A 24335-nucleotide genomic window follows, 5' to 3' on the forward strand; every position below is an offset into this window, starting at 1 on the left:
TTGATGTCTTCATTTAGCCCTCTTCAAAAAAGAGCAAAGCAGGCTTCTGAGGACCAATCCGCTTCTTTAGCCAATTGTTTAAAGCGTGTTACATACGTAAGCATGTCCTGGGAGCCTTGTTGGAAATCAAGCAGACGTTCCTGGGTACTATAGACCTGTTCTGGACGGTCAAACATGGTCTTAAGAGCCTGTTTGAATCGTCGTAGACATCCAGGAGGGCATCTCCGGAATTAACTAAAGGTGTGGCCCAGGTTAATGCATTCCTGGAAAGGTGCAAAATTATAAAGCCCACCTTAGCCCTGGGGGTAGAAAAGTAGTAGGGCTTAAAGGTAAAGTGGACTAAACAGGAGTCCAGGAATCCATGAAGGGTTTTTGCAGACCCATCGTATTAATCAACTATGCCCGCACAATAGTACGCTTTCCTTTGTAGCGGAATCACGGGACAGAACTAATTGTTTTAATGCGGCATTCTCCGCTTTCAGATTCTGTACTTCGGTCGTTAATTCTTGCATGCCGCGCATGAGATCTTGAACGGCCGCCTCCATGTCTGTATCGACTTCAGTTGTTTGGCGTCTCAATCTGTCACGTATTTCCCCCTTTCTCACCTGAGTTCGATGTTTGCTGGAATTCTTGGAAGGAGTCTTCTTGCATACGGATCGGGTTTTGTACAACCCCGATCGAGCGTCTTCTGGTTCCAGTGTGCGTTCAGCGTTCTACATCCAGGGGTACTTGGAATCTCCGGGAAGTCCAGGAACGAAGGAGGTGTACTCGGAAGGTGGGTACACAAGATCCGGGAATCAAAGCAGAATAAGGAGGAAGGAAAGGTAGAGGGGGGAATCGAGGGTCCGGGAACCAGGAAACAAGAGATTAGCTACGGCGAACTGCGGAGCACACGTCTAGCCACTGCAAGCGGCAGCGTTGAGATGCGTGGGCCACGGGGCGTGCTCTCTTTATAGAATGTGCTACGTCTGACCTGGAGGCTGGTGGAGAGCGTTCTACGTTAGCCGGCCATGTTGGAAGTACTATGGAGAACAAGCCCCGTTGTGTCAGGGACCAGGAAGTCGAAAAAGGGACGCGTTTTACGGATCATGACAACATGGGTCAAATACCCGGTTTGGGGTTACTGTTAATACTCTTGTTCAAAGGAGAATTACCTAGAATGTCGGTGCTAGACAGCCCTTGTGGCTGGGACAAAGACTGATATGAAAATGGATATGTCTTCTCTGTGAAAGTTACAGTGAGCTAAAACGTGGTTGTAGATCCTCCCGAATGTGAAGCTACCCACAGAACAGGTTATTTGGCTTTGTTTGTTCTCAGTTCAGATGAAACATAACACACCTGAGTTCCAGAGTTTTTAAGCTATCTAGGCTCAAAGCTAACCATTTTGCTTACTTGACAAATCCTTGATGCCAAGATTAAAGGGTTGGCTGCTCTTCCCCTCTGTCTGTGACAGGTTCTCACCCTCCTAAATGGTAATTGTCCCCAAATGCTTTTATTTTTCCCACAATATCCCAGCCTGGCTGGGTAGAAGCTGAGATCCCTACTGATTCCCTTCTCCTGCGCACAAAAACCCCCCAGAATGTGTGCAACATTCTGGCAGAACCTTTTTGCAGGGAAGATGGTGGCAACCATGGCTCAAGGTACTGAGCGTTATTGCAGCACTCCCCATACATATATGTAATATGTTCATAGGTTTTGATAAATCTCACACCAAGTCAAATCCAAAAAGCATATGTTAACTTCCTCCTTCCTCCATAGGAGGGGTGCACATGGGTTCATCTTGTTGTCTTCAAGGAGTAAGTCAAAGGGAATCGGTAATGAATTGCATGTGTTTGGGGAGAGTTTCCACATGACTCCATGGGCCTCATTACAAGAATGGAGGTAGCATGCCGCTATTTGCGGCATGGCTACCCCCATTCTGGGTACCGAGTCCGGGTCCCTGAATGGGGAAATACCGGGCCATTCCGACCTTGGAGGGCCCGGTATTTACCCATTTAGGGAACCCAGACCCGGTACATCCCCATTCGAGCCCCCATAGGGCTCAATGGGAATGGGGAGCATGCTAACAACGGGCCCATTAATGACAGGCCCGTTGTTAGCATGCTGGGCCGCTTACGAGACCCGCTAAGGACGCCTGGTTTTACCAGGCATCCTTACCGGGTCTTTAATGGGGCCAGCAGCACTACCGGCCCTGTTAAACCCCTACCACCAGGGTCATAATGGGGCCCCATGTCACTGGGGTCACCATGTTATAACGTTGTGCTTCACATTTACTTTAATCCATTTCATTCAATTGAAGCAGCCCCAAACTACATCTCCCAGAATGCAACTAACAATGGGGCATGGTATTCAGGATGCCATGGAGTCCTACAAAAGAGACCAAACAAAATATTGTTTTGCATTTGTATTTGCTCATAATGTATACAAATATATCAACATTGCATGGCCCATGTACTCCTTTGGGTTCTCGTACCAACTCTTTGCGGACAGCACCCAAATCATCTTCTCTTTTCCTGGTCTCTCCTCTGACCTCTCTGTCAATATTTCAAACTGTCGCTCTAACATTAAATATTGGATGGCTTCACACTCTATGATGTTAAACCTTTACAACATAGAGGTACTCCTCTTCCCTGCCAAAGACTCTCATCTCTTCCTCTTCCTATCCAGTTCACAACAGACACTCTCCCCTACTGTTCTTCAGTTAGAAACATTGGCGTCATCTATGATCCTTCTCACACTGTATCTACTGTCTTCTCCAAAACTGGAAAAGCAGCTTGCCTCAACCTCCTAACTATTAGGAAAATCAGACATATGCTTCCTTTCAACACCGCCAAGCATCTCTTAACCACTCTTGTTGTATCTAAACTGGACTACATTGTCAGCATCCTATTTGGTCTCCCCTACTATGCTTTGTGTCCTCTCGACAAGATCATTACATTTGTAACTAGGGCTCTCTTTAAACTCCCTCACTTCACACCTACTTTCTCGTACCCTGACCAGGATGGATGGCTGACGATGCAAAACAGTGTCAGATTTAAATGTCTTCTCCTGGTTCACAAATCTATCCACATAAAGGCACCACTGCATCTATCCTCCTCTATCCAACTCTATAAGCCTTCTCGTAATCTCTGCTCTGCCTCCTCTACTGCCCTTGTGGCTCCTCGCCCTCCCTATGCTTCCTCTCGCTTCTGCTCCTTCTCTCTTCTTCCTCCACTTCCATGGAATGCTCTTCCCCCAGTCATCCGAGAAACAGTCCAGATGGATTTGTTCAAAACCAAACTAAATGCCTACATCCTCGCCTCTGTCTTACCTTCTTAACCTACCTCTCATCTGCCTGCTAGCTAAAAAATGTTCCCTCGCCTCCGACCTGCCTCTGTACCTCACTTTCTCTGCTGCCACTCTAGCACTTCAACCATCATGGCCGCAGCCCAAGCACAGCTGGCCGTACCGCCTAGCTGCACTTAAACATGTCCAATGTTAATTGTACTTAATCTATGTATGTCCACTTATGTATTGTCCCCGGTGACTGTTCTATTTACTCCCCTCCACAACCTGGTCAGAATGTCTCTCAAACTCATCCCATTGTAAGAAGCTCACTGGTTCCCATCAAATCTGTTTTATTTTCTATTGTTCGTTATTTTGTGATCAAAAGAGCATTATCCCTCCTGTATGTATGAATGAATGAATGTCGAAGATTCCCATCCTGTTCCATGTTTATTTGCACTCTGATAATTGTAGACTTGGATTTAAAATGGGAAAAACAGAAATACAAGATGCAAAATGCAAAGAAACAATCACAGGATGATCAACTTCTGAAAAACATGGGGCATGGATGTTAACTCTCTTTTGGGCTTTCACCACAGAAGTCAGGCAGGCAAAGGTGATTTAGGCAAGAGCCTGTGAGCCCCTCTACTAGGAACACACATGGGTCAAATACCCTATGCATGGAACGTCTTCTACTCAGGAGGGTCTACAGCCATTTTTTAGCTCACCCCACTGTTCACAGAGAAGAAATATCAATTTGCATATCAGTCTGGTCCCGCCCACAAGGGCAGTCCAGCACCAAGATGCTTGGCTATTCTCTTCTGAACAAGTGTACCATCAGCATACCCAGACACATGTTTCGGCCTTGTTGGGCCTCCTCAGTGAGGTGAACCCGAGTCTCTCTAAAGCACAGTGAGCAAGGTGTCCACATCTGGATTACCCTGGGTTACTTAGGGTGAAACCCCAAGTCTTACAAATTAAACAAGAGTGTGAGAGACCCTCTACTGAGAATGAACATAGGTCAAATCCCATGTTCTGTGGAATTTCCTTCACTCAGGAGGGCCTATAACCACGTTTTAGCTCACTACACTGTACACATTGAAGTAATATCAATTTGCATATCAGGCTGGACAGACCCACAAGCGCAGTCCAGAACCAAAATGCTAGGCAATTCTCATCTGAACAAGAGTACTGTAATAAAAATGCAAGTCCAGCGCGGTACGAAGGAACGCACTTATGGCAATGTTGGTAATGTTTATTTATATAGTGCCTATACACAGGCAAGTGTTTTTCAGCTGAGAGTAGCGCTCTAAAAGGGGAGGGGCGCTTTCTCATAGATGCGAAATTAAAAGCTTATTAAAATGATGACATACATCCTGAGGTACGGGTAAGAATAACACTTAGTGGTAGAATAAAGGGCAGTGAATATAAGGCCCCAAAAGCTGGTTTTGTTTTTAACATTTGAGAGCATTTCATTCACGGCACAGGCCACTGCATACGATTTCTCACCATGGGTGCTGAGAAGCGCACAGAGATGGTTATTTTTCAGGTGAAGTGATTAGAGTGCAGAGGGTTTGCCATTGAAAAAGGAATATATGAGCATTTTATAATTCAAAATCATTTATGAAATGTGATTTTCATGTGAGGTCGGCAAAGTCCCACAGCAGTTTCAAATCACCCGCAGACCTTTTTCCCTGGGAAGAGGGTTAGAATGTTCCCAATATGCAACAATCATTTAAAAGTGCGTCCGTGACTCAAGGCTCTGATGATGTCATGATGGGTAGCTGTTCCCATGGGAGACAAGAAGAGGCAACCAGGACAATGTAATAAGGTTCCGCTGGAACCCTAGTAGAAGGTTCAGAAGCAGAGTGGCCAGGCGTCGCAGGGCGCTCTTTCGAAGGACTCTGACTGGAGCCTTTGTGGGTTTTGTTGTTTGTTGAAACTTCAAGAACCAAGAAGCCTTAGGAGAGGCCAGTGTGAAGTGTCAAAGTGGTCCTACGAGGGTTGGGCAAAAATCCTCATACATTTCAAAGCCTTTGACACATTGGAGAAAACTGATTAAACTGTGAAACTGGCAAATGTGAACCTGACAGAGGGATGCCTATGAACATTGTGACAACAAGTGTGAACCCGGTTGAGGGATGTCCACAATGGATAGTTGTTTAAAAGGACATTGAGACAGTTGAATGATATGTTTGGAGAGAAAGGCTGTAGTTTACCCGATTGAGTCAGGCTACCATTGCAAAAAGAATCAGAGCCCGGCTGAGGGGGACCCAAAGTGGTGAAGAGCAATCGCTCACCATGAAAGATTTGAAATGAACCTTTGTATGTAGATAGTTTATGGTACAGCAGGCCTTCTAAGCAAGAGACTTTGGAGAAAGAGATTTGGCCCAGAAGGTTCTGGCATCATTGAAAGGAACTGTAACCTCCTGCTGGCGAGGTGCAGGAGTGTGCTGTGCTCAAATGTCCTGCCTTGTCCCGTGCTAAAAACATGGGGAAGGGATTCCCAGACCTACCATCCTGACTTATCATTTGGTGAACACTTCTTTCTTTTCATGTGAACAATATCCCACACTCCTTTGCAACTTAGTTGCAAGGATTGGCAATAAGTTATTTTAGTATAGGCCCTTTTTATTTGACAAAACATCACTAGGACTGACTTAGTATTATTTGATGGTGATAGCTTGATCCCATCTTAGATTTAGGTTTAGATTAAGCATTTTTGTCACCTATTGTACAGTTTAATAAACACCCTTGAACTGTGATCACTTGTGTCTGTCTTTATTGTCGCCACCATGAGTTCCTTACATATGGTGTCAGAGTGGGATGTGACTCAAGTGAAACTAATTTGGGAACCCTACAATTTCAAAAACGTAGTCAAAGAGCTTCTAACCCTTCCTTTGCCACCAAGGAATCGATAGGTTTTGATATCTGTAGCATTAGGGAAGCTACTATTCCCCCTGGGAAAAGAAGAATGATTTCTACAGACCTGGTTTTCATACCCCCTCCGGGCTGTTACATAAGATTGGCCCCAAAATCTGGCATAGCATAGAAGTTCGGCATAGACGTTTTAGCAGGCATCATCGATCCTGACTTGGGTGGAAATGTAAAGGTTCTCTTACAGAATCATGTTGAGATCCCCTTTGAAATACGTCGTGGAGACCAAATTGCTCAAGGAATTTTGGAACAGGCTTTATTTCCTTAGTTTAAAGAAAGTAAACCAGATGAAACAAAGAGGTACCTTAGACTTTGGGGAAGCTGATAAACCTTAAAAAATCAAAGAAAGAAAGGGAGAAGAGCCTTTCATCTATCCAGACCTAACCTTCGCTCAGCAAAATTATCTAGCTCTCGATTAAGCTTTTCTACAAGCTATTATGGAAGGAGAAGGTATAGAGAAAGGAAGCCCCTTTTTCTTCCAAAACAAGGGTTACTTTATAGAAGAGAGACATCTGCGGAAGGCTTAGTAAAGACACAAAAGCCACTGAAAGGTTATACTGGACATTGCACATTCCCACCTGACTAGGGGGCATTTAGGACAATCTAAAACCCAGCCAGATATTAGTGAGAGGTTTTACTGGCCAGATATTCACGCTGATATAAAGACCTTTAACTAAACTTGCGAAATATGTCGCAAGACGAGCACGTACATCCGATTACCTGCCCCTCTGAACCTGTTGCCGATCATAGAAGACCCTTTTTCATGGATCAGAATGGACATAATTGGACCTCTAGAAACATTCAGATTAGGCAACAAATATGTCCTTGTGATCGTGGACTATGCAACCCGATATCCCAAAGCATTCCTAATGCGAAATAATACCACACAGCAAATCCTTAAGCACCTCCTACAATATTTAGCCAGGGTCGGCTTTCCCACAGATATACTAACCAACCAGGGTTCGGATTTCATGAGTAAGCTTATGGCAGAAGTCAAAGAGCTACTCCATATTACCACCTTGCAAACTTCTGTGTAGAAACCGATAGCCTGGTAGAAAGATCAATACAACTCTGAAGGTTATTCTACAAAGATTGGTAGATGTGGACGATACAGAATGGGACAAATGATCCCCTGGGCACTATTTGCAGTAAGGAATTCCCCACAGGCCTCCACAAGTTTCTCTCCTTTTGAATTACTCTATGGTAGAGAGCCTATAGATGTCCTAGACATGCTCCGAAAAACTGAGAAGAATGAGATGAGGCTCCCATTCCATCTCGCAAGTCCCCACCAGAATGCGGGAACATATGAAATTGGTTCGAGATCTAGTCTGTACTCATATGGAAAAGGCCCAGCGCCAACAAAAATTCACTTATGACAAAAAGGCGAGCTTAAGATCATTCTCTATAGGAAAGAAGGTACTGGTCATCCTACCCCCTCAGAAAAAAGCTTGTCTCCAAGTGGCACGGACCCAATGTGATATTAGAACGAATGGGAAACTGTACTTATAAAATAGCCCAATCGTACAGAAAACAGAAGGTCCATTTGTATCACATAAATCTCTTGAAAGAGTGGAAAGAGAACCCGCCCGCCACCCATGCCAAAGTATTAGCCAGTCTGGTTCCAGAAGATGTAGACAACTTTGAGTTAATTGCTCTAGAGCTATCTATCCAACACCAAGAAGATCTAAAGGATGTAGTCACCTCATTTCACAACATATTCTCAGAAAAACCAGGAAGAGTAAAAGGCACATAGCACTATATTAGAACACCTAAAGGTTAAAGTGGTTCATTTAAAACTGTATAGACTCCCTGAAGCCCATAAATAGATAGTGATTGAGGAAGTCAACAAAATGTGGAAAGCCAATATTATTGAGACTTAGTCAAGTGCATGGTCCTCTCAAATATATACTTACATCTGTAAATATTGTACGTTTTGTTAATAGAGACTATGCTTTCCTCTATACGATGTACTCAATGCAGACATTTATATGCTTGCTGTAACCATCAAATATGCGCCCAGATGCCTGAGGGCAAGGCGCGCTTTACAAATAAAGAAATTGAAATTGAAATTCAATGTTGCGGCCTCATTAATGTGTGAACACATGTATTGTGTATACATTCAACACTCATCCCCACTCTGGCCTGCACACGGCAGCACGCTCTCTCCCTTTGCCGGCCGGCTCACCTCAACTTGATTGGCTGTGTTCCCTGGAGCTGTGCACTTCATTTTCTGGAACGAGTGCTGGACTGACACGCTTGTTGCCTGTAGCAAGATCACAGTCGTGAGGCCTGCCAGCCTCTAGCCCATGCAGGGAGTTCATTAATGCCAGGATCCACACATCAGTTGGTGATTAGGAAGACCCTGGGAATCAGCCACACTGAATTAAAGGAGGTGAGAGCACGCACATACTGCCACCTGCCTGCCCTGCTTACAAACATAATCAGCATTATTATCAGCAAAAGGAAGCACCACGCTCCCTTTTCATAAGCCACCAACATGTCAGATGAAGAAGGGGTCAGCAGCACCTCGGCCCAGACGCCACACTCCCCTGCAGCCACGCTACCTACCAGGGACGAAGGGAGTCATGATTTGCTGCAATTACAAGTGGTCCCGCCTTTTGATATAAATGATACCAACAGCCTGGCACCACGCTGGAACAGGTGGCTCAAAGAGCTCAACATATACATCGATGCCACAAGTGTGCGAGAGGAACGTCGCCTCACAGGAATATTGATGCACTCACTAGGTCCAACTTTATGTGACATTGGGCCTCATCATGAGTTTGGCGCTAACCCCAGAGGTATTACCACCGGGGCTATTAGCCCTACCGATCAACCCCCGGCGCTATCAGCGCCGGATCACGGGTTTAGCGGATTAGTAAGTCCCCATTCCCCATTGGGCCCATTCAGGAATTTCCCATTCCACATTGGGCCCAATGCGGAATGTTCGGCGATATTATCGACGGTGGTATTACCGCCGGCGGTAATAGCACTGAAAATCGGCAAAATCGCTGCGGATTTGCCCCCAGCTCAGAGCTGGTGGTAAATCCGCTGAGTATGTGATTTGGTGGACCCTTAAATGCGGTGGTAATAGCATTACCGCCGCATTTAAGGGTAACCGCCAAACTTTTGATGAGGCAGATTGTGTGTGAAATGCCTGAAAACACCACTGACATGTTCCAAGGCATTATTAACACCCTGAATAATTACTTTGCCACAATAATAAATGTGAACTACGAACACCATATTTTTCATACGTCCACTCAGGAGAAGGGCAAAACACAGGACAGTTTTGTCACGCAATAATGTAAATAAGTTAAATACTGTGATTTTGAACATTACTCAACAGAGGAAGCACGTAAGTCGCAAAAAATTGTTGGCTGTGAATAAGGTGAATCCCGCTAGACGTTATTACAAAAGACCCGATCTCTGGAGGAAATATTTCAACTCGCTAGGGTGGGATAAGCAAGTGCTGTGAGCACAAGGGTTTCCTCAATTTTTTAAGGGGGCTGTGGTATGTGAGGAGAGATACAGCAGAAAAAAACGTACATATACCACTAGCTACCCACCTCTAACACACCGAAAGGTGGCTACTTGTCGGAAATTTACCTCACAGTAGGAATTTCATAGGATTATATCTACCACCATAGTTGAGGTCTTTGCATCGGTATGTGCTTCTAATGGGATTAGTCCTTGGTCAGCAAGGTTGTCTCAGATTTGCAGAATTGGCAATCTGTGGGGGCATTCTTAGCCAATACTGGGATCAAGTTCCAGTGGTTGGTGTGTGACATGAGAAGGATTGTTGTTTGCGGGTCCACAATTAGTCCTGCTGTGGTTAGAGTGGTGGAACATCAAGGACATTTCAGGGAATAACAAACATAAGAGAAGGAACTTTAAGAAGGTGAAAATCACATTTATTCCAACATAAAAGTGAAATCACAACGTCACCCGACTACTTAAAACAAATGAATCACCTCTGCTCTAGGGAGCAGTTTACTCCAGAGTGAGGCCAGAAAAAAGAGATGGGGCCTCATCACGACCTCCGTGGTAGCGGTGGCGGTATTAGCACGGGGGCTATTAGCGTGACCGCCATAGCCCCCGGCGCTAATAGCGCGGGATCATGAGTTGGGCGGACTTGGAAGTCCACATTGAGCCCAGTCCTCTTTCGATGTCAACGAATGACATTTGGCTTACACCAGTATTCAACCAAGGAAAAAGCCACGGGGTAAAGCAATTCTGTGAAGGCGAATGCACACACGACAGGTAATCCTGCTTTGAAATCCATGCCACACTTGATTGTTGCTCAAAAACGTACAGAGAGTCTAATTGTACTCTCTGGTGCCTTTGTCTCCCACACAGAGCCATTCGCTGACACGCGAGCGGTTTAAAATATCTAACCCAATATATAACAATGCAAGACAGCCTTGGGGATCATTATGGCCAAGTAAGTGTTACTCCCTGCCACTTAAATGCTTGAAAGAGACGCAAATCAGGTGAAACCTGTGAAATTGAAAGGCTTTTCGCATTTCTTTTAGATTCCATGATGCATTATGGGACATGTAGTATCCGGAATACCATAGAAACTCGGTACACCACTGAAATTTCTCTGCAGGACTTGAAACAAAAATCCCTGCCTTACACATAAAGTGGTAAATATGATTGATTCATATATCAAAATGTAACTATTGTTGGTTCAATATGTTACTTGTTTCAACAAAAATCTAAATACATTTACGTATTGATTTACAGCTTGAATTCTTAAGACGGACTGGTTTGCTGCCTCAATTTAATTGATTCATGCAATCGCTTTGCCCATCACACCAAAATAAATCACTTTTAAGGTTAGCAACCTGGCTACTTGTTTTGTATGCACACAAACACCACCATCACCGTTTTTATCATGTTTGAGTAAAACAATTTTTATTTATCTTTTTAGGTCACTACACTGACACATAGGTGCCATGTTGCCAGTGTAACGTGTTTCTTTAACCTATCGCGTCCTGAAGACGGGGTGTTGGACTTTACTGATGAGCTTTAAACTGCGACAGTGTTGTCCTTCTCCCTAGAAACATATTCATATGTTGACGCTATTATACCATGTTGTTGTATAATTGAAAATGCGATCAAAATACACCATTACTAACATCACGCAAATTGTACATTGCAAATGTTTTGGTGTCTGCCTCTTCCGCCCTTTTGTGTTTCTACAAATAACGAACGCTGGAAATAGGTTTTTTATGTTGTTTTACCATGTTGTTTGATATAATAATTAAAATATGCTAAACACATTTCCTTGTCTATGGTGGGAGATATAATCCTATGAAATTCCTACTGTGAGGTAAATTTCCGACAAGTAGCCACCTTTCGGTGTGTTAGAGGTGGGTAGCTAGTAGTATATGTACGTTTTTTTCAGCAACTCGCTAGGGTGGACATGATGCTCGCCTTGCAAACTGAATCTCTGGATAACATTAAAATCAGTCAAGGAGCACCTCCAGCAGGCATATGTCAAATGAGGCCGACTGAAAAAACATTTAATAATGACCAAAGAAAGTGTTACCGTTGCGGATATAATTTCCCGCAAGTGGGCCCCTATCCTGCAATAGTCCACACTTGTGACGGATGTGGGGGTGAAAATCACTTCCAGTCAGTATGCAAAAATGTCAAATATCTCCTGAGGTCTGCCAATTAAATAGACCAAGGTTGAAAGAGTGAAGCTTCCCGTCACAGGCAATGGAGATCTCCTACCAACAGACAAAACTGCTCATCAAGCAGACGGCGAGGATCCTCACAAAGAGCCAAACAATAGCATGACAGAAAGGACGACAGCTGTCGAATACTCACGCCAGGAGACACAAAACAAAGATGAACACGCTATAAGGAGAGATACATTGAAGTCTCACCATGACGTCACAACGAATCTGATTCATCATCGTCCAGCGGCGACCGCAAGCGAGGATATATGCATGCAATAGGTAATAAGACAGCTACTGAATACAGCCTGACACTAATACTACAAGGCCCAGGAATTTCAAACTGACACAGGGGCCACTGTCAATGTAGTCAAGGAGGATACATATCAAGGACTAGAAAACAAGAGAGCATTGAACCAGCCAACATTGACATCTATCCCTACGGAGCAAATACACCGCTGGAATGCAAAGGTATGTTCAAAGCAACATGCACCTACAAAAAGACACACATATTGAACATATGTGGAGTAAAAGGTGAAGTACCAGCTGGCAGCATCCTCAGTTGTAAATCTGCCATACAAATGGGGCGGGTACACATAATGGGCCTCATTACAAGTTTGATGGTAGCCTTGCTGGTAAAACTGGGAGGGTGCCGCCAAACGTGCACATTTTTTCGGTGCCCATGAATGGGCAATTACTGGGTCATTACCGCCCTGCCGGACCCAGTAATTGTCCATTCCCGGGTGCCGGAATGAAATGCTCCCCATACCCATTGAGCCTAATGGGAAGGTTGGATGCACCGGCACCATTCAGAATGGTGCCAGTGCATCTGACATGCTCTTCTCACAGGTGCCGGTACAGCCGCCAGGTCAGACCTGGCGGCCAGGAAGGCAGCCGCGAGCAGAACTCGTAGTTATAATGAGGCCCAATGTATCAAATCATGACGGCATACACAACAAGTCCAAAAGATATGATAGTCAAGATGTTCCTAAGACTATTTGATGGTCTAGTGGCGGACGTTGAACTACGAGCTCGGAACAAAGATGAGGAAAGCAAGAAAAGAATAAAAGCGTAAACTGATACCAGGAAAAAGGCTAGAGAATCAAATAGGAGACCAGGTATTAGATCGACAATCGCAGGTATCCAAAGAAATGCTTGCTTTCAGTCCCGAACCCCTGACAGTGACACACATCAAGGGATCTATGATAACAGTGGTGAGCCCGAGTGGACACATCACCAGGAACTCTTCATTCTTCAAGAAAATTGAAAAGGAAATACAAAGAGATGAACAACCTGCCACCTCAGTGGAGCAACACACCATCTCAGAGAACTTGTCACAGAGCTTCTCTGATATCATGGACGCGGACATAGACACCAACGACAGTGATAGCGAACGAGAGGATTACACCCAAACGCCTCGGAGCCCAGCAAAATGAACAAATTGCGGGGCGCCAGAAATAATTACTCCCCATTCCCATTTGAGTCCCATTGGACTCAATGGGAATGGGGAGGAAGGATGCACCGGCACCCTTCATGAATGGTGCCGGTGCATCCGTCACAGTCTGCGAGCGGGTGCTGTTCCACCCGCCAGGTCAGACCTGGCGGGCAGAAAGGGATCCGCTCGCAGACCTCAGAGTATGCCGGTCCGGTAACAACAGTGCCAGTAGCTTACCGGCACCATTGTTACTGGACCAGCTCACTCGTAATGAGGCTCAATGTGTTTCAAAGCGCTTCAAGGCAAGGGAGGGAACAAGGGAAAATACAATGACATTCTTACAGGCCATGAACAGTAAGGATGTGAAATGAACTATTGTACTCGGCCTGACAACATTTCAGATAGTGCAAGAGCTAAGACATAGATGAGGAAGGGATGGAGAAAATGGGAAGGAAATGGAAGGAAATGGAAACAGATGGGCGACTACCGTACTAGGCCTGACGATATTTCTGGTAGAGCCGGAGAAAAACAAAAGGTGACGGAGAGGGGTGCAGAAAGGGAGGGGAGGACTAAAACAAGCGGCTACCGTTCTAGGCCTGACGACATTTCAGATAGTGATGGAGGGTGAAAAAAAATAAGTAAGGGGAGGAGACAGACGCGGTTGGTATCTTACTAGGACCTGGGACAATTCTGATAGAGTAACTGCACAGAAGAAAGTAAGGGGAGGACGGGAGGAGATAGGAAAAGGGAGAAGGGAGAGGAGGAGAGAACAGAGAGTAAGCAGTCAAAAAGAGTGGAGAAGCAAGAGGGGAGAGTGAATAAAATTGCAGAAGTCAGTAGTAGCACATAATGTTGCAAGACAGGATACAAGATGAAGATGGGAACAACATGATTCAGGGCCACGTACAAGATGAAAAGGAAGTCCAGCATGATAGTTGAGAAAGGGTGACGCACCGTGAATCAATGAAGTCCATAAAAGTCAAATCCAGCATTGGCCACAAGACGGTGATGGTGACACCAGAATGTATATGGACAGACTCCTGCAGAAGTAGGGTACAAGAATCAAGCAAAACAGGAAACACCTGTGTGCGAGAAGAGAGGGGGACACAAGAGAACATCACAGGGGGACCAGAGGGGGCAGGGATAGCCTGTGGGAATAGAGGGAATAATCACATGTTGGTGCATGCTTACCTGCTGTCTGAGCAGGGGGTCGGGCCTGGGACCTCCTGGTCCAAAGCAGTCCAAACAGGAATTGCCCTTTTCTTTGTCTGCCCAACAGGTCCAAACAGGAATTGCCCTTTTCTTTGTCTGCCCAACAGGTCCAAACAGAAATTGCCCATTTCTTAGTCTGCCCTTAGCTTCGGACGCCCGGGCGAGAGAGTTGAGAGCAGGAAGGAATAGGCAGGGCTAAGAAGGTGGGTGGTGCTTAGGCCAGGTGACCTAGATCCACTTGCACTGCTCCCCATCTGCAAAGGAAAAGAGGCTGGAGCTGGAGGGCTCCTTAAGTAGGTAAAAAGAGCAGCAACCAGGAAGGCACCAGGTGGGCAGGGCTTGCTAAAACAAGTACTCGGGAATGGTTCACAATGACTGAAGGAGGTAATGTTGCCCTCCTGTAGAGGTTCCTGGGAAATGAATGAACAGTGCAGCTGATGCCTTTAGCTTGCTCTTCTCACAACAGTTGAGAACGTTTTTATGCTACTTTAATGCCATGAACTCTTTGTTAAAATTAAAAGTGCTGCATGTATGAAACCCTTTACAATTAACCGGGCAGAATGATATGATATTTTATTTGTATCACGCTCATACACAAGTGTTTCAGAGCACGACGAGGCAAGAGAGGGGAACAAGTGAGGACAAAACAACAATCTTACTAGGCCTAGTGACATACGGAAAGCATTATACTATTGCTGCGTCGATGTCAAGTAGCAAGAAAAGGATCGGAGGCAGGGCCTTGTCTATGGTGCTTAGCAGCTGAGGAGGCAAGCTATGAAAAGATATGAGCACACTGCAATCCAATGCTGGTCAGTACAACTTACCTCCCTGATCTCGCTTTGTTCACCCTATCCTCCTGTTTCTGTTGGCTTTGCAGCATTTTACTTTAGGAACCCCTACCTCTCCCAAAGAGACCTGGACTGCCTCCCTCCCTTTACTCCCCAGTCCCCAAACATGTAGGGTGACCAGACGTCCCGGTTTAGCCGGGACTGTCCCGGTTTTTGGTGCTCTGCCCCTCTTTCTCAAGATTATGATTCCATTGGAAACTGCAGTGGTCCCGGTTTTGTGTAGCCGGTCTTTATAGCTGACAGGCATGAATGCACAATCTGACACAGATGAAATGCTTCATTTTACAACTTCAGATAGTGTTAGTTTGTGATTAATGAATTGTAATATGTATTTATTTGAACAGTAACACTTAAACCCCTTCTCCTCCAAACTCTACTAAAGTGTAGTGCCTTGACAGCCACTTTCAAGAGTTAGTCCTACTTTTATGTCAGTTGCCCTGTCCCTGTTTTTTACTTTTGAAATCTGGTCACCCTACAAACATGTTACTTAGTGTTGTTAAGGTTGCATTTATTTCCTTCACTTCCCTTGACAGCATTCCCACCAGAGTTTACCTTTTTGCCATGTGGGCGGGGCCTTGGGCAATTGGGCAGAGTCTTGTGGGCTATGGGTGGGGCTAACATCTCAGCGCTTTGATTTTGAAATGTAGGCAGATATGATGTGCAGCGCGGCTCCATTGATTAAGACTAGAGCTCAGCCATCCTCAGGCACTCTGCGAGGCGCTGTGTGAGGGGTGTGATCCTCTTTGTGTTTTACGTCTATCTTGGGTGTAAATCCTCACTATGCATGGTCCTTATAGTATCCCTTTTCTGTGCATGCTTTGCTGTTGCCTATCACCGCACTGCGCATGTGCAACCAGATCGGCCACCCCCAGTCTCTCTGTGAGACTCTGATTGATGGATGTTCTCCTCGTCTACCCGGGGAGTAATTCCTCACTGCGCATGGTCCTTATAGTATCCCCTTTCTGCACATGCTCTAATGATTCATGTCTCCGGACTGAGCGTGTTTATCAGCTCTTCAGCCCTGCTACACTGATTAAGATGGAGGGTTCAGCCATCCTCAGGCACTCTGTGAGGCTCTGATTACTTACCAGTAATCTTCATTACTCCTAGTCCTACTCTTGCTCGTCACAGTACTTACTTCATGAGGCCCCTGCCTCCGACACAGGACCTTCTTTTATTTTTACTATCCCCTATAACTCCCCCCCTCCAACCACATCATGCAGTTTATATAACCAAGCTGGAGCATGGGACCTTCCCCCCAGGGAGGAAGAGGAGGGTCGTCAGTACTGTGACGAAGAAGAGTAGGACTAGGAGTACCCGGTAAGTAATCAGAGCATTACCTCCATGAGCATCTCCATTGAATTGATTGTTTATTTGTATAGCGCCTATACACAATGTGTTTCAAAGCACCTCAAGGAGGGGAGGGGAGGTAACAAGGGAAACAAATCCAATGAACATTCTTTCAGTCCTTGATACAGTCAGAATGTGAAAAAGAACAAAGAAACTATCATAATCGGCCTGACGACATTTCAGATAGTGCAAGTGGTAAGGGAATGGGGAGGGAGGGAGAAACAGACAAGCGGCTACATTACTATGCCTGACGGCAATTGAGGTAGTGCCTGAAAATAACAGGAGGAGGGTGGGGCGGGGGGATTGGAAAAGAGGGAGAAGGAGAGAAACAGAACGAGCGACAATTTTACTATTTCTGACAACAATTCAGGGGGAGGGGGATGGGGAGAGTGGAAACAAAAAGGTGGGAGAGGGAGACAGACAAGTGGCCTTCAAAATAGTTCAGAATGCATTTTGAAAAACATAAGTGCTAAGGGAGAGGGGAACAAAGGAGGGGGTGAACAGGGGAGAATAAAGGGGGGGAGGCCAGGGTAAAAAGAAATGGGGCGACACAGAGACAAGCAGCAGGACACACAAGGGTCCAACTAAGGGCAAAGCAGAGAAGACACAGGCCAAGGAAAGGAGGGAGGGGGTATTGGAGTGGGGATAAAGGTAAGAACGAATGACCGAAGGAGGAGGAGGTGGAGACAAGGGAGAGCCACATGGGGCAAAGGGGGGGATGGGAGGACAACTACAAATATGCAGGTAAAGGGGAGGTGGCACAGAAGGAACATCATGTGACATTGGGGAGCGGCAGGGGCACAAAGGGAACATCGCGGGATGTTGGGTCCCAGTACTTACCTCATGAGGTATACCAAATCAGCAACGGGGAAAAGGTCCCAATGACACACAGAGCCAGAAACAGTGCAGAAAAACACACACCTTTAATAACTCCAAATTCACATCCCCACAGACAAAACTCCAACCCCGAAGGAACCAACCCCCGAGTGGGAGACATTCAACCTATAGTGGTTGATGAAAGTGCTTTGATCTGCCCAGATGGCAGCCCGGCAGCCCTACAAATCTCCTGTAGAGAAACCCCCTTGCATCGTCCTAGGAAGCCGCCAAACCTCTGGTGGACCGCCCCTGAATGTGCGCAGGAACAGGCAGGCCAGAAGCCACATAGGCCATGGAGATCGCAACACAGATCCACCGGCTAATGGAAACCACTGAGGCCTTACGCCCAGCACCAGCCGGGGCACAAGTAATCAGAAGACTGTCAGAGTGGCGGAAAGGGGAATTCCTAGCCAAATACTCCAACACTGCCCGCCACACATCAATGTTATACCAGGCCACCTCCTCAGGTGTATGTAGATCCTGAAAAAAAGCATGGAGAACCAAATCTTGAGAGGTGTGAAACTGAGGGACACCTTTAGTGAGAAAACATAAGACAAGAGAGAGATCCCAAGGGGAAGGCTTTATAAGTGCAAGGACAGGAAGAAGAAAACCCCGGAGCAACTTCCCACCAACACCTACCCATCCAGGTGACCAATTCAGAGTACCCTAAGAGGAATTTTATGGAGGCCCATTGAGAGCGAAGGGTGGAAACCGCCAGGCCCTTGTCAATCCCCTCCTAGAGGAACTGGAGTATAGCGGGGAGGCCAGAACGCAGAGGATGGATCCCAGACCGCCCACAACAGTCCTGGAAATGGCCCCAATGCCTGCCATATGCCTTCAGAGTAGAGGCTCAAAGAGCATTCATAATAAACTCTACCACAGGACCCGAAAACCCCAGGGACATCAACCATAGCCAAACTCTTGATCCGAGACCTGGGAACCACAGTTCAAACCATGCAGCCCTGGACAGGAGGAGACAGGAAAAACACTTGATAACCCCTCTGAACTGTGTCCAGAACCCAGGAATCCGAACACCACTGGTCCCATACTGGAAAAAACAGCCAGAGCTGCCCGCCTACCGGCAGTGCAAGCCATCAGGACTTCTGCACTGGACCAAGACGTGAGGAGCGTGGAGGACGTCACCCTCCCCTTGATCTCTGAAAAGAACAAGATGAGGATTCAGGAAAAACCTTGCCAGTAAAGAAACCAGCACCAGATGAAGATTTCCGGGCCGTCGCCACAATTTATCAGCATGTTTGTCAGCCCTCAACACTATATGCACTTTATCCTCAAGTGAATCCCCGAAAAAGTTTAGACCCTTCAAAACGGAGGTTTCAGGGTAGCCGCCTTCTGCGAACCTTCTGTCTTCCAATCCCGCAGATGCACATGCCACCGAGTAGACACATCAGCCCCCAGGGCCCGTGGCAGAACCACGCACTCCATCAAAAGCCAGGTCAGACAACAGTTCACCCTGTCTCTGCATCTCAGATAGCAAAGGGGCACAATCAGAACCCCCAACAACAGCCTTTTTCAATTTCCTGAACCCAGCGAGAACAGTTTCAGCTGGGTAGAAACCATAGACATTCGCACTAAGGGCCAGATGTGCCCCCGCAAACCTTCTCAAGGCTGGAATTAACCCTGTGGCCCACTGCGTCCCGGACAGCCGCCTCCTCGGCCGACATGTAAGTCCAGAAAAAGTAGACACCCCTCAATCGTAGGGCAATGTACTTTGTTGGCCGAAGACCAACCACCTTATGTGTTTAGTGCTAGAAATATATAGCCATAAGCTTGACTAAAGTGCGGCCATTTTAAGGTGACTGAAATCGCCATTTTGTTTTCTCTTACGTTTGCCTTTTGCTTTGTGTCAAAACTGCTTAGCTGAAATGATTATTCTGCTCCACTAGTGCATAACGCAAGGCCGCGAGAGACATGTTGAAACATACCGCAGCAACCCAGACAAAAATACCCGGTCTACTCCCTCACATATCCTTGGAAATAAGCAGCGAGGCATTCTAATCAGTGCACATGTGCCAGCTAGTCTCGGAAACACAGTAGAAATGCTAGAAGCGAACATTAAATGACTTGAATTATACTCTTCTTTGCGGCCCCCCTTTCCTGAGCCCTGGAGAGCAAGTTGACCCCCAGCACACAAATAGAAACTAGGAGATAGCAAGGCCTGGAATGTGTCTCTCCCCTACGCGCAGCTTGCTTGCAAAAACAGAAGCATTGTGTTCTTTAAAACAAAGACTTATGTCTGAAGGCTCGCAGAATTGAAAACTGTTGCTAAATGAATATTTGAAGGTGTCATATTCGTCACCATTGTCAATCATCGTGCCCAATTCAAAGGAAATGTATTAGGGGCGGTATTGGATGTGTCACTACTGATTGTAAGATGCTTGCTTTGTATATATGTAACTGTTGTATGATTCTCTCTCTCTTGCGGCCTCCGAGGTCTGGTAACACACGTCGCGGGACGTGGGACCCAGTTGGCCAACTGAGACTATTTGCTTTGCAATAAACCTTAGATTTTGGGGATACAACCTCGTGTCTGGCGTATCAGTTCGTGTGTGGTGATTGTGCCTTGTTTCCATACACAAGGGTCCCTCAGAGGCCCCTTCAGACATAGAGGAGTGACCCACCAGGCTGGCGAGGATATCGTCAACATCAACCGGATCAGACAGTGAAGTTTCACCCCCTTTCAATTGGTAAAGTTTGGTCATAAATCGGGACATCGCAATCTTCTCTGGGGCTCACCATTCCTGAAGGATTTTATCCGGATATCAAATACCAATGGCAACCCCCTCCGAGGTGTATGCTTATAGTAGCGAATTGAAGAGTCAGCACCCTCCACTATCAGGGGCTCAGAGAACCCCATGTAGTCGGAAACTTGAGCAAGCACCTCCTCTACTCCTTCCCTGTCCAGATATTTTCCTTCTGCATCAGCCGCTGAGGAACAGGAATAGGCCGAGGCCACAGAGCCAGAAGAAGAGGATGATGAGGAAGACAGATGCCAGTGCTTGTGTCAATGCGCATGGCTGTGACCTCCTCCATGATGTTTAAGCAGCTTCTTCAACTCATTTCTGGTCAGGGAAAAAAGTTTTGCCTTCTTCTTTCTTCTCCTGCACAACTCAGATGAAGAGGAAGATGAAGAAGGGGATAGGACAAGATGCCTGCGCTTTGAAGAATGTTTACCCATGGTGAGTATTCTGGAAAAACAGAGACTGAAGGAAGCCCGTTTCACCACTGCAGTCCTCTGTACAGTGGGAACATAGACAACCAACAGAATGCTGCTAGCCGCCATTTAAAAGAGAGGCCAGATGCTACAACCAATAGGCAACCCCGAACAATCAGTCTCCTAGGTAACCTCCACTGGAGCAACGTCGGGCTGAAACTACAAAAAAATCTGGAAGCTGCCATCGAAGCTCGGCCCCACCAGCAGAGAAACAGGAAAATCACATTTACCATGCTGTACCTGTTGGGCCCATGCTCTATCCCATTGAGCATTGGTATCCCCCATGCTCCCAGCTCCTTACCTCACCACTGGCCTGCTAGACCCTAGTCCTACTCTTCCTCGTCACAGTACTTACTTCATGAGGCCCCCACCTCTGATCCAGGACCTTCTTTTCTTTCTTTTAATCCCTATAACTCCTCCCCCATAACCTCATCACTTAGTTTTCATATTACCAAGCCGCAGCATGGGACCTTCCCCGCAGGGAGGGTGAGGAGGGTCGTCAGTACTCTGATGAGGAAGAGTAGGACTAGGAGTAATGAAGATTACTGGTAAGTAATCAGAGCATTACTTCTACATCCACTCTTCCTCCTCCCAGTACTTACTTCATGAGGCATACCATAGCCGTGTTAGGCAAGACTGCATGCAGTAGCCTTAGGGTGCACTACAACAACCCTGACCGCCTGGCAGTAGTAACCCAACCTTTGGTATTAAGTCTGTACTACAAAGTTTGGTAGTGTGGACGAGTAGCCAGGCTTATCTCAAGAGGGGTCAATGTGAGCTGTTCACAGTGACAAGTATTCAAGTAGACACTTACACACAGGGTTTCTTGATAAAACAATTGTTAATTTATTTACCAGTCAGTTAATGTAAGCCTTCTTCAGAAGGGAGTACGGTGAAACACCACACAAATATACTTCAAAACTGTACACTCTCTTAAATTCAGAATCAGTAAATACCCATTTGGGATGGCATACAGCAGAGACCTACACCCATAGGTGACTTCAATTGCTAGGGTGCCGTTGACATTATTATATTACTGTTGGCATTCAGAATTAGTTAAGAGCAAGTAAAAATGTAAAAGATTATTAGAGCAAACAAGACAGCACAAATATTTCTTAAGCAGGGAAATACTTTCACTCCCCCAATAAGAGTCATTCAGTTAAAGCAGGCTAAGCCAAAGTCAATAGGCAAGAGTCTATATGGGCTGAAGCACTTCTTTGAAGGTAAGGAGGAAAGTCTTTGCACAATGTTTCAGAGGTCTTTGAAGAAAAAGATGAATCAATGTAGGGCCACAAGCTGTGAGACCTGTGAGTAGAAGAAGATGCAAGCAACTCTAAAGCAAGAGGTAAGTTATCTTAGACTTTGTACAGTACATTTAAAATGAAGAAAAAATGCAGTAGATGACTCCTGTTCCTGTGCAGCTCGGCAGATCTCACTGTTCCTGGGTCTCAGTCGTGGGGACAAGAGGGAGGATGTCTGGGGACTCCTGCACTGCACTGGGATGGTCAAAACTTGCAACCAGCAAAATTCTCTTTCAGTGGCTGTTCAGTCTTTCAGCTCCTCGTGTCTACCGCAAATAGCAACACTGCAGTTCCTGGCTGTCGAGATGGACTTTCCTTGCTTCTGGGGTCCCGCACTCTATTGAGGGGGCTCAGGCACGGTCAGTCCTACTTCCTGTTAGTCCGGAGGATCTTCCTGGAGCTCTTGGCCAACTTAAAAGCAACACACACAAACTGGTGTTCCTCTCCCTGGCTCTATGGTTTCAAGCAGCACTCTGTTAAAATTCAACCAGCTCCGAGATGGATGTCCAGGTGGCTTACTTTCCACTCTCATCTCCGAAAAGGTTATCATGCATGTTTTTTCTGGAGAGGAGCGCCTGCTACCTTTTGTGAATTACTTTGGAGTTGATTGGTCCCACCAAATCAATGGGAGAAGTCGTCCTTGCAGGGGCTTCTCTGTCGATGCGAAATTTTGCATTTTGGCACTGCAGCAGGGCTTCACCGGGCAAACCAACGGTCCAGGAGTTGCAGCAGGCGTCCTCTTCAAGTTCTTCTTCGGTTCCTTCGTCCAGTGGTCCACTCTGCCGTCCAAACCAAAAGACTCGCCTTTTATACAGTTCTCTCCCATTAATTCCAGCCTAGCTGTCAGTTACCCAGCAGGGTGGCTGTCCTTGCCGGACAGTCAGCCAGCCAGCCAATCATCACAGAGTGCATTTGGATCTCATAGGAGACTAAGCACAGGGAGTTTTGGGCACCTCCCTCACTTCCTGCCTACCCCAGACACCCTGGAGCCAGAGGTGGGCTTCACTCCTGAATCCCTCCAAAGGCAAAATGAACAAAGAGACCCAACCAGGTTTGGCATGCAGAGTAAATCTCAAGAAGGACCTTTCCACAAAGAAATGGCGAAAAAAGAAATCCGGGGCCATTTTGACAAAAATGGCACCCTTGGGTGCTTTACTGCAGCCGCAAACGCAGCCCACGGTAAATGCACACCACGGTAGTAAAAATAAAATCAATGCCACCAGCCATTCAGTAAGGAAAGGGTAACATAACATTTTTATATGAGAAGTTAGACAAAGGGGCTACTAAGTAACCCCTCCAGCACTCTATTGCAAGATAGGGTGTGCTGGGTCTAGACAGTTAAAAGTGTAAGTAAAATCAATTTCACTTCACTGCTCTTGGAAACAGCAGTTTATCCCAGGGAAGGTATTTAAACCTTGGGGAAATCTAAGAAACTTCCCTGTGTCACTGCACTAAAGCCGCTGTGTGCCACTATATAAAGGATGATGCCTATGGAGGTTGTCAGACTCCACAACCAAAAGAAACACAGAGTTCAGAAATCACATTAAAATACATGAGAGAGTGGGGAAAAAGGGTCTCACTCTCTCCAGGTTAAAAAAAATCATGTCCTCAAAATCCAGCAAAGTTGCTGGGGGTCTCTAAGGTGGAGGGAATTGGCACATTTCTGAGAATACTCCGTAACAAGCAGCAAGGGGGAAAAAAGGTCACAATGTGACAAGAAGCCAAAACAGTGCACAAACACACACCTTTAATGTATCCAAAATCACATCCCCACTGACAAAACCCCAACCCCAAAGGAAGCCTTCCCCGAGTGGGAGACATTCAGCCGAAAGTGGTTGACGAAAGTGCTCTGATCAGCCCAGGTGGCAGCCATACAAATCTCCTGCAGAGAAACCCTCCATGCATCAGCCCAAGAAGCCACCAAACCCAAGGTGGACGGTCCCTGAATATGCGCGGGCACAGGGAACCCCGCCGCCACATAGGCCATGGAGACAACAACCCTGATCCAATGGCTAATGGAGACCACTGAGGCCTTGCCACCTGCACCAGTAGGGCCAAACGTAACCAGGAGGCTATAAGATTTGCAAAAGAAGGCAGTCCGCGCCAAATACTCCAACAACGCCCACTGCACATCAGTGGCATGCCAGGCCACCTCATCTGGTGTTTGTGGATTCTGAGAAAATGCAGGGA

The 24335-nt window shown here is 46.3% G+C and overlaps 1 protein-coding gene across 1 annotated transcript in view; it reads left to right on the forward strand.

Annotated features, from left to right (window-relative positions):
* LOC138515439 (nascent polypeptide-associated complex subunit alpha, muscle-specific form-like) overlaps positions 1 to 24335 on the forward strand; it is an 88021-nt gene that overhangs the window by 21496 nt on the left and 42190 nt on the right. Inside the window, exon 2 of the mRNA XM_069630280.1 lies at positions 20745 to 20809. Within this exon, the coding sequence (XP_069486381.1) occupies positions 20745 to 20809 (65 nt within the window). The remainder of the gene's footprint in view (positions 1 to 20744; positions 20810 to 24335) is intronic.

Source organism: Ambystoma mexicanum, chromosome 6q (assembly GCF_040938575.1).
Source record: "Ambystoma mexicanum isolate Mex_15411 chromosome 6q, UKY_AmexF1_1, whole genome shotgun sequence".
Classification (NCBI taxonomy): domain Eukaryota; kingdom Metazoa; phylum Chordata; class Amphibia; order Caudata; family Ambystomatidae; genus Ambystoma; species Ambystoma mexicanum.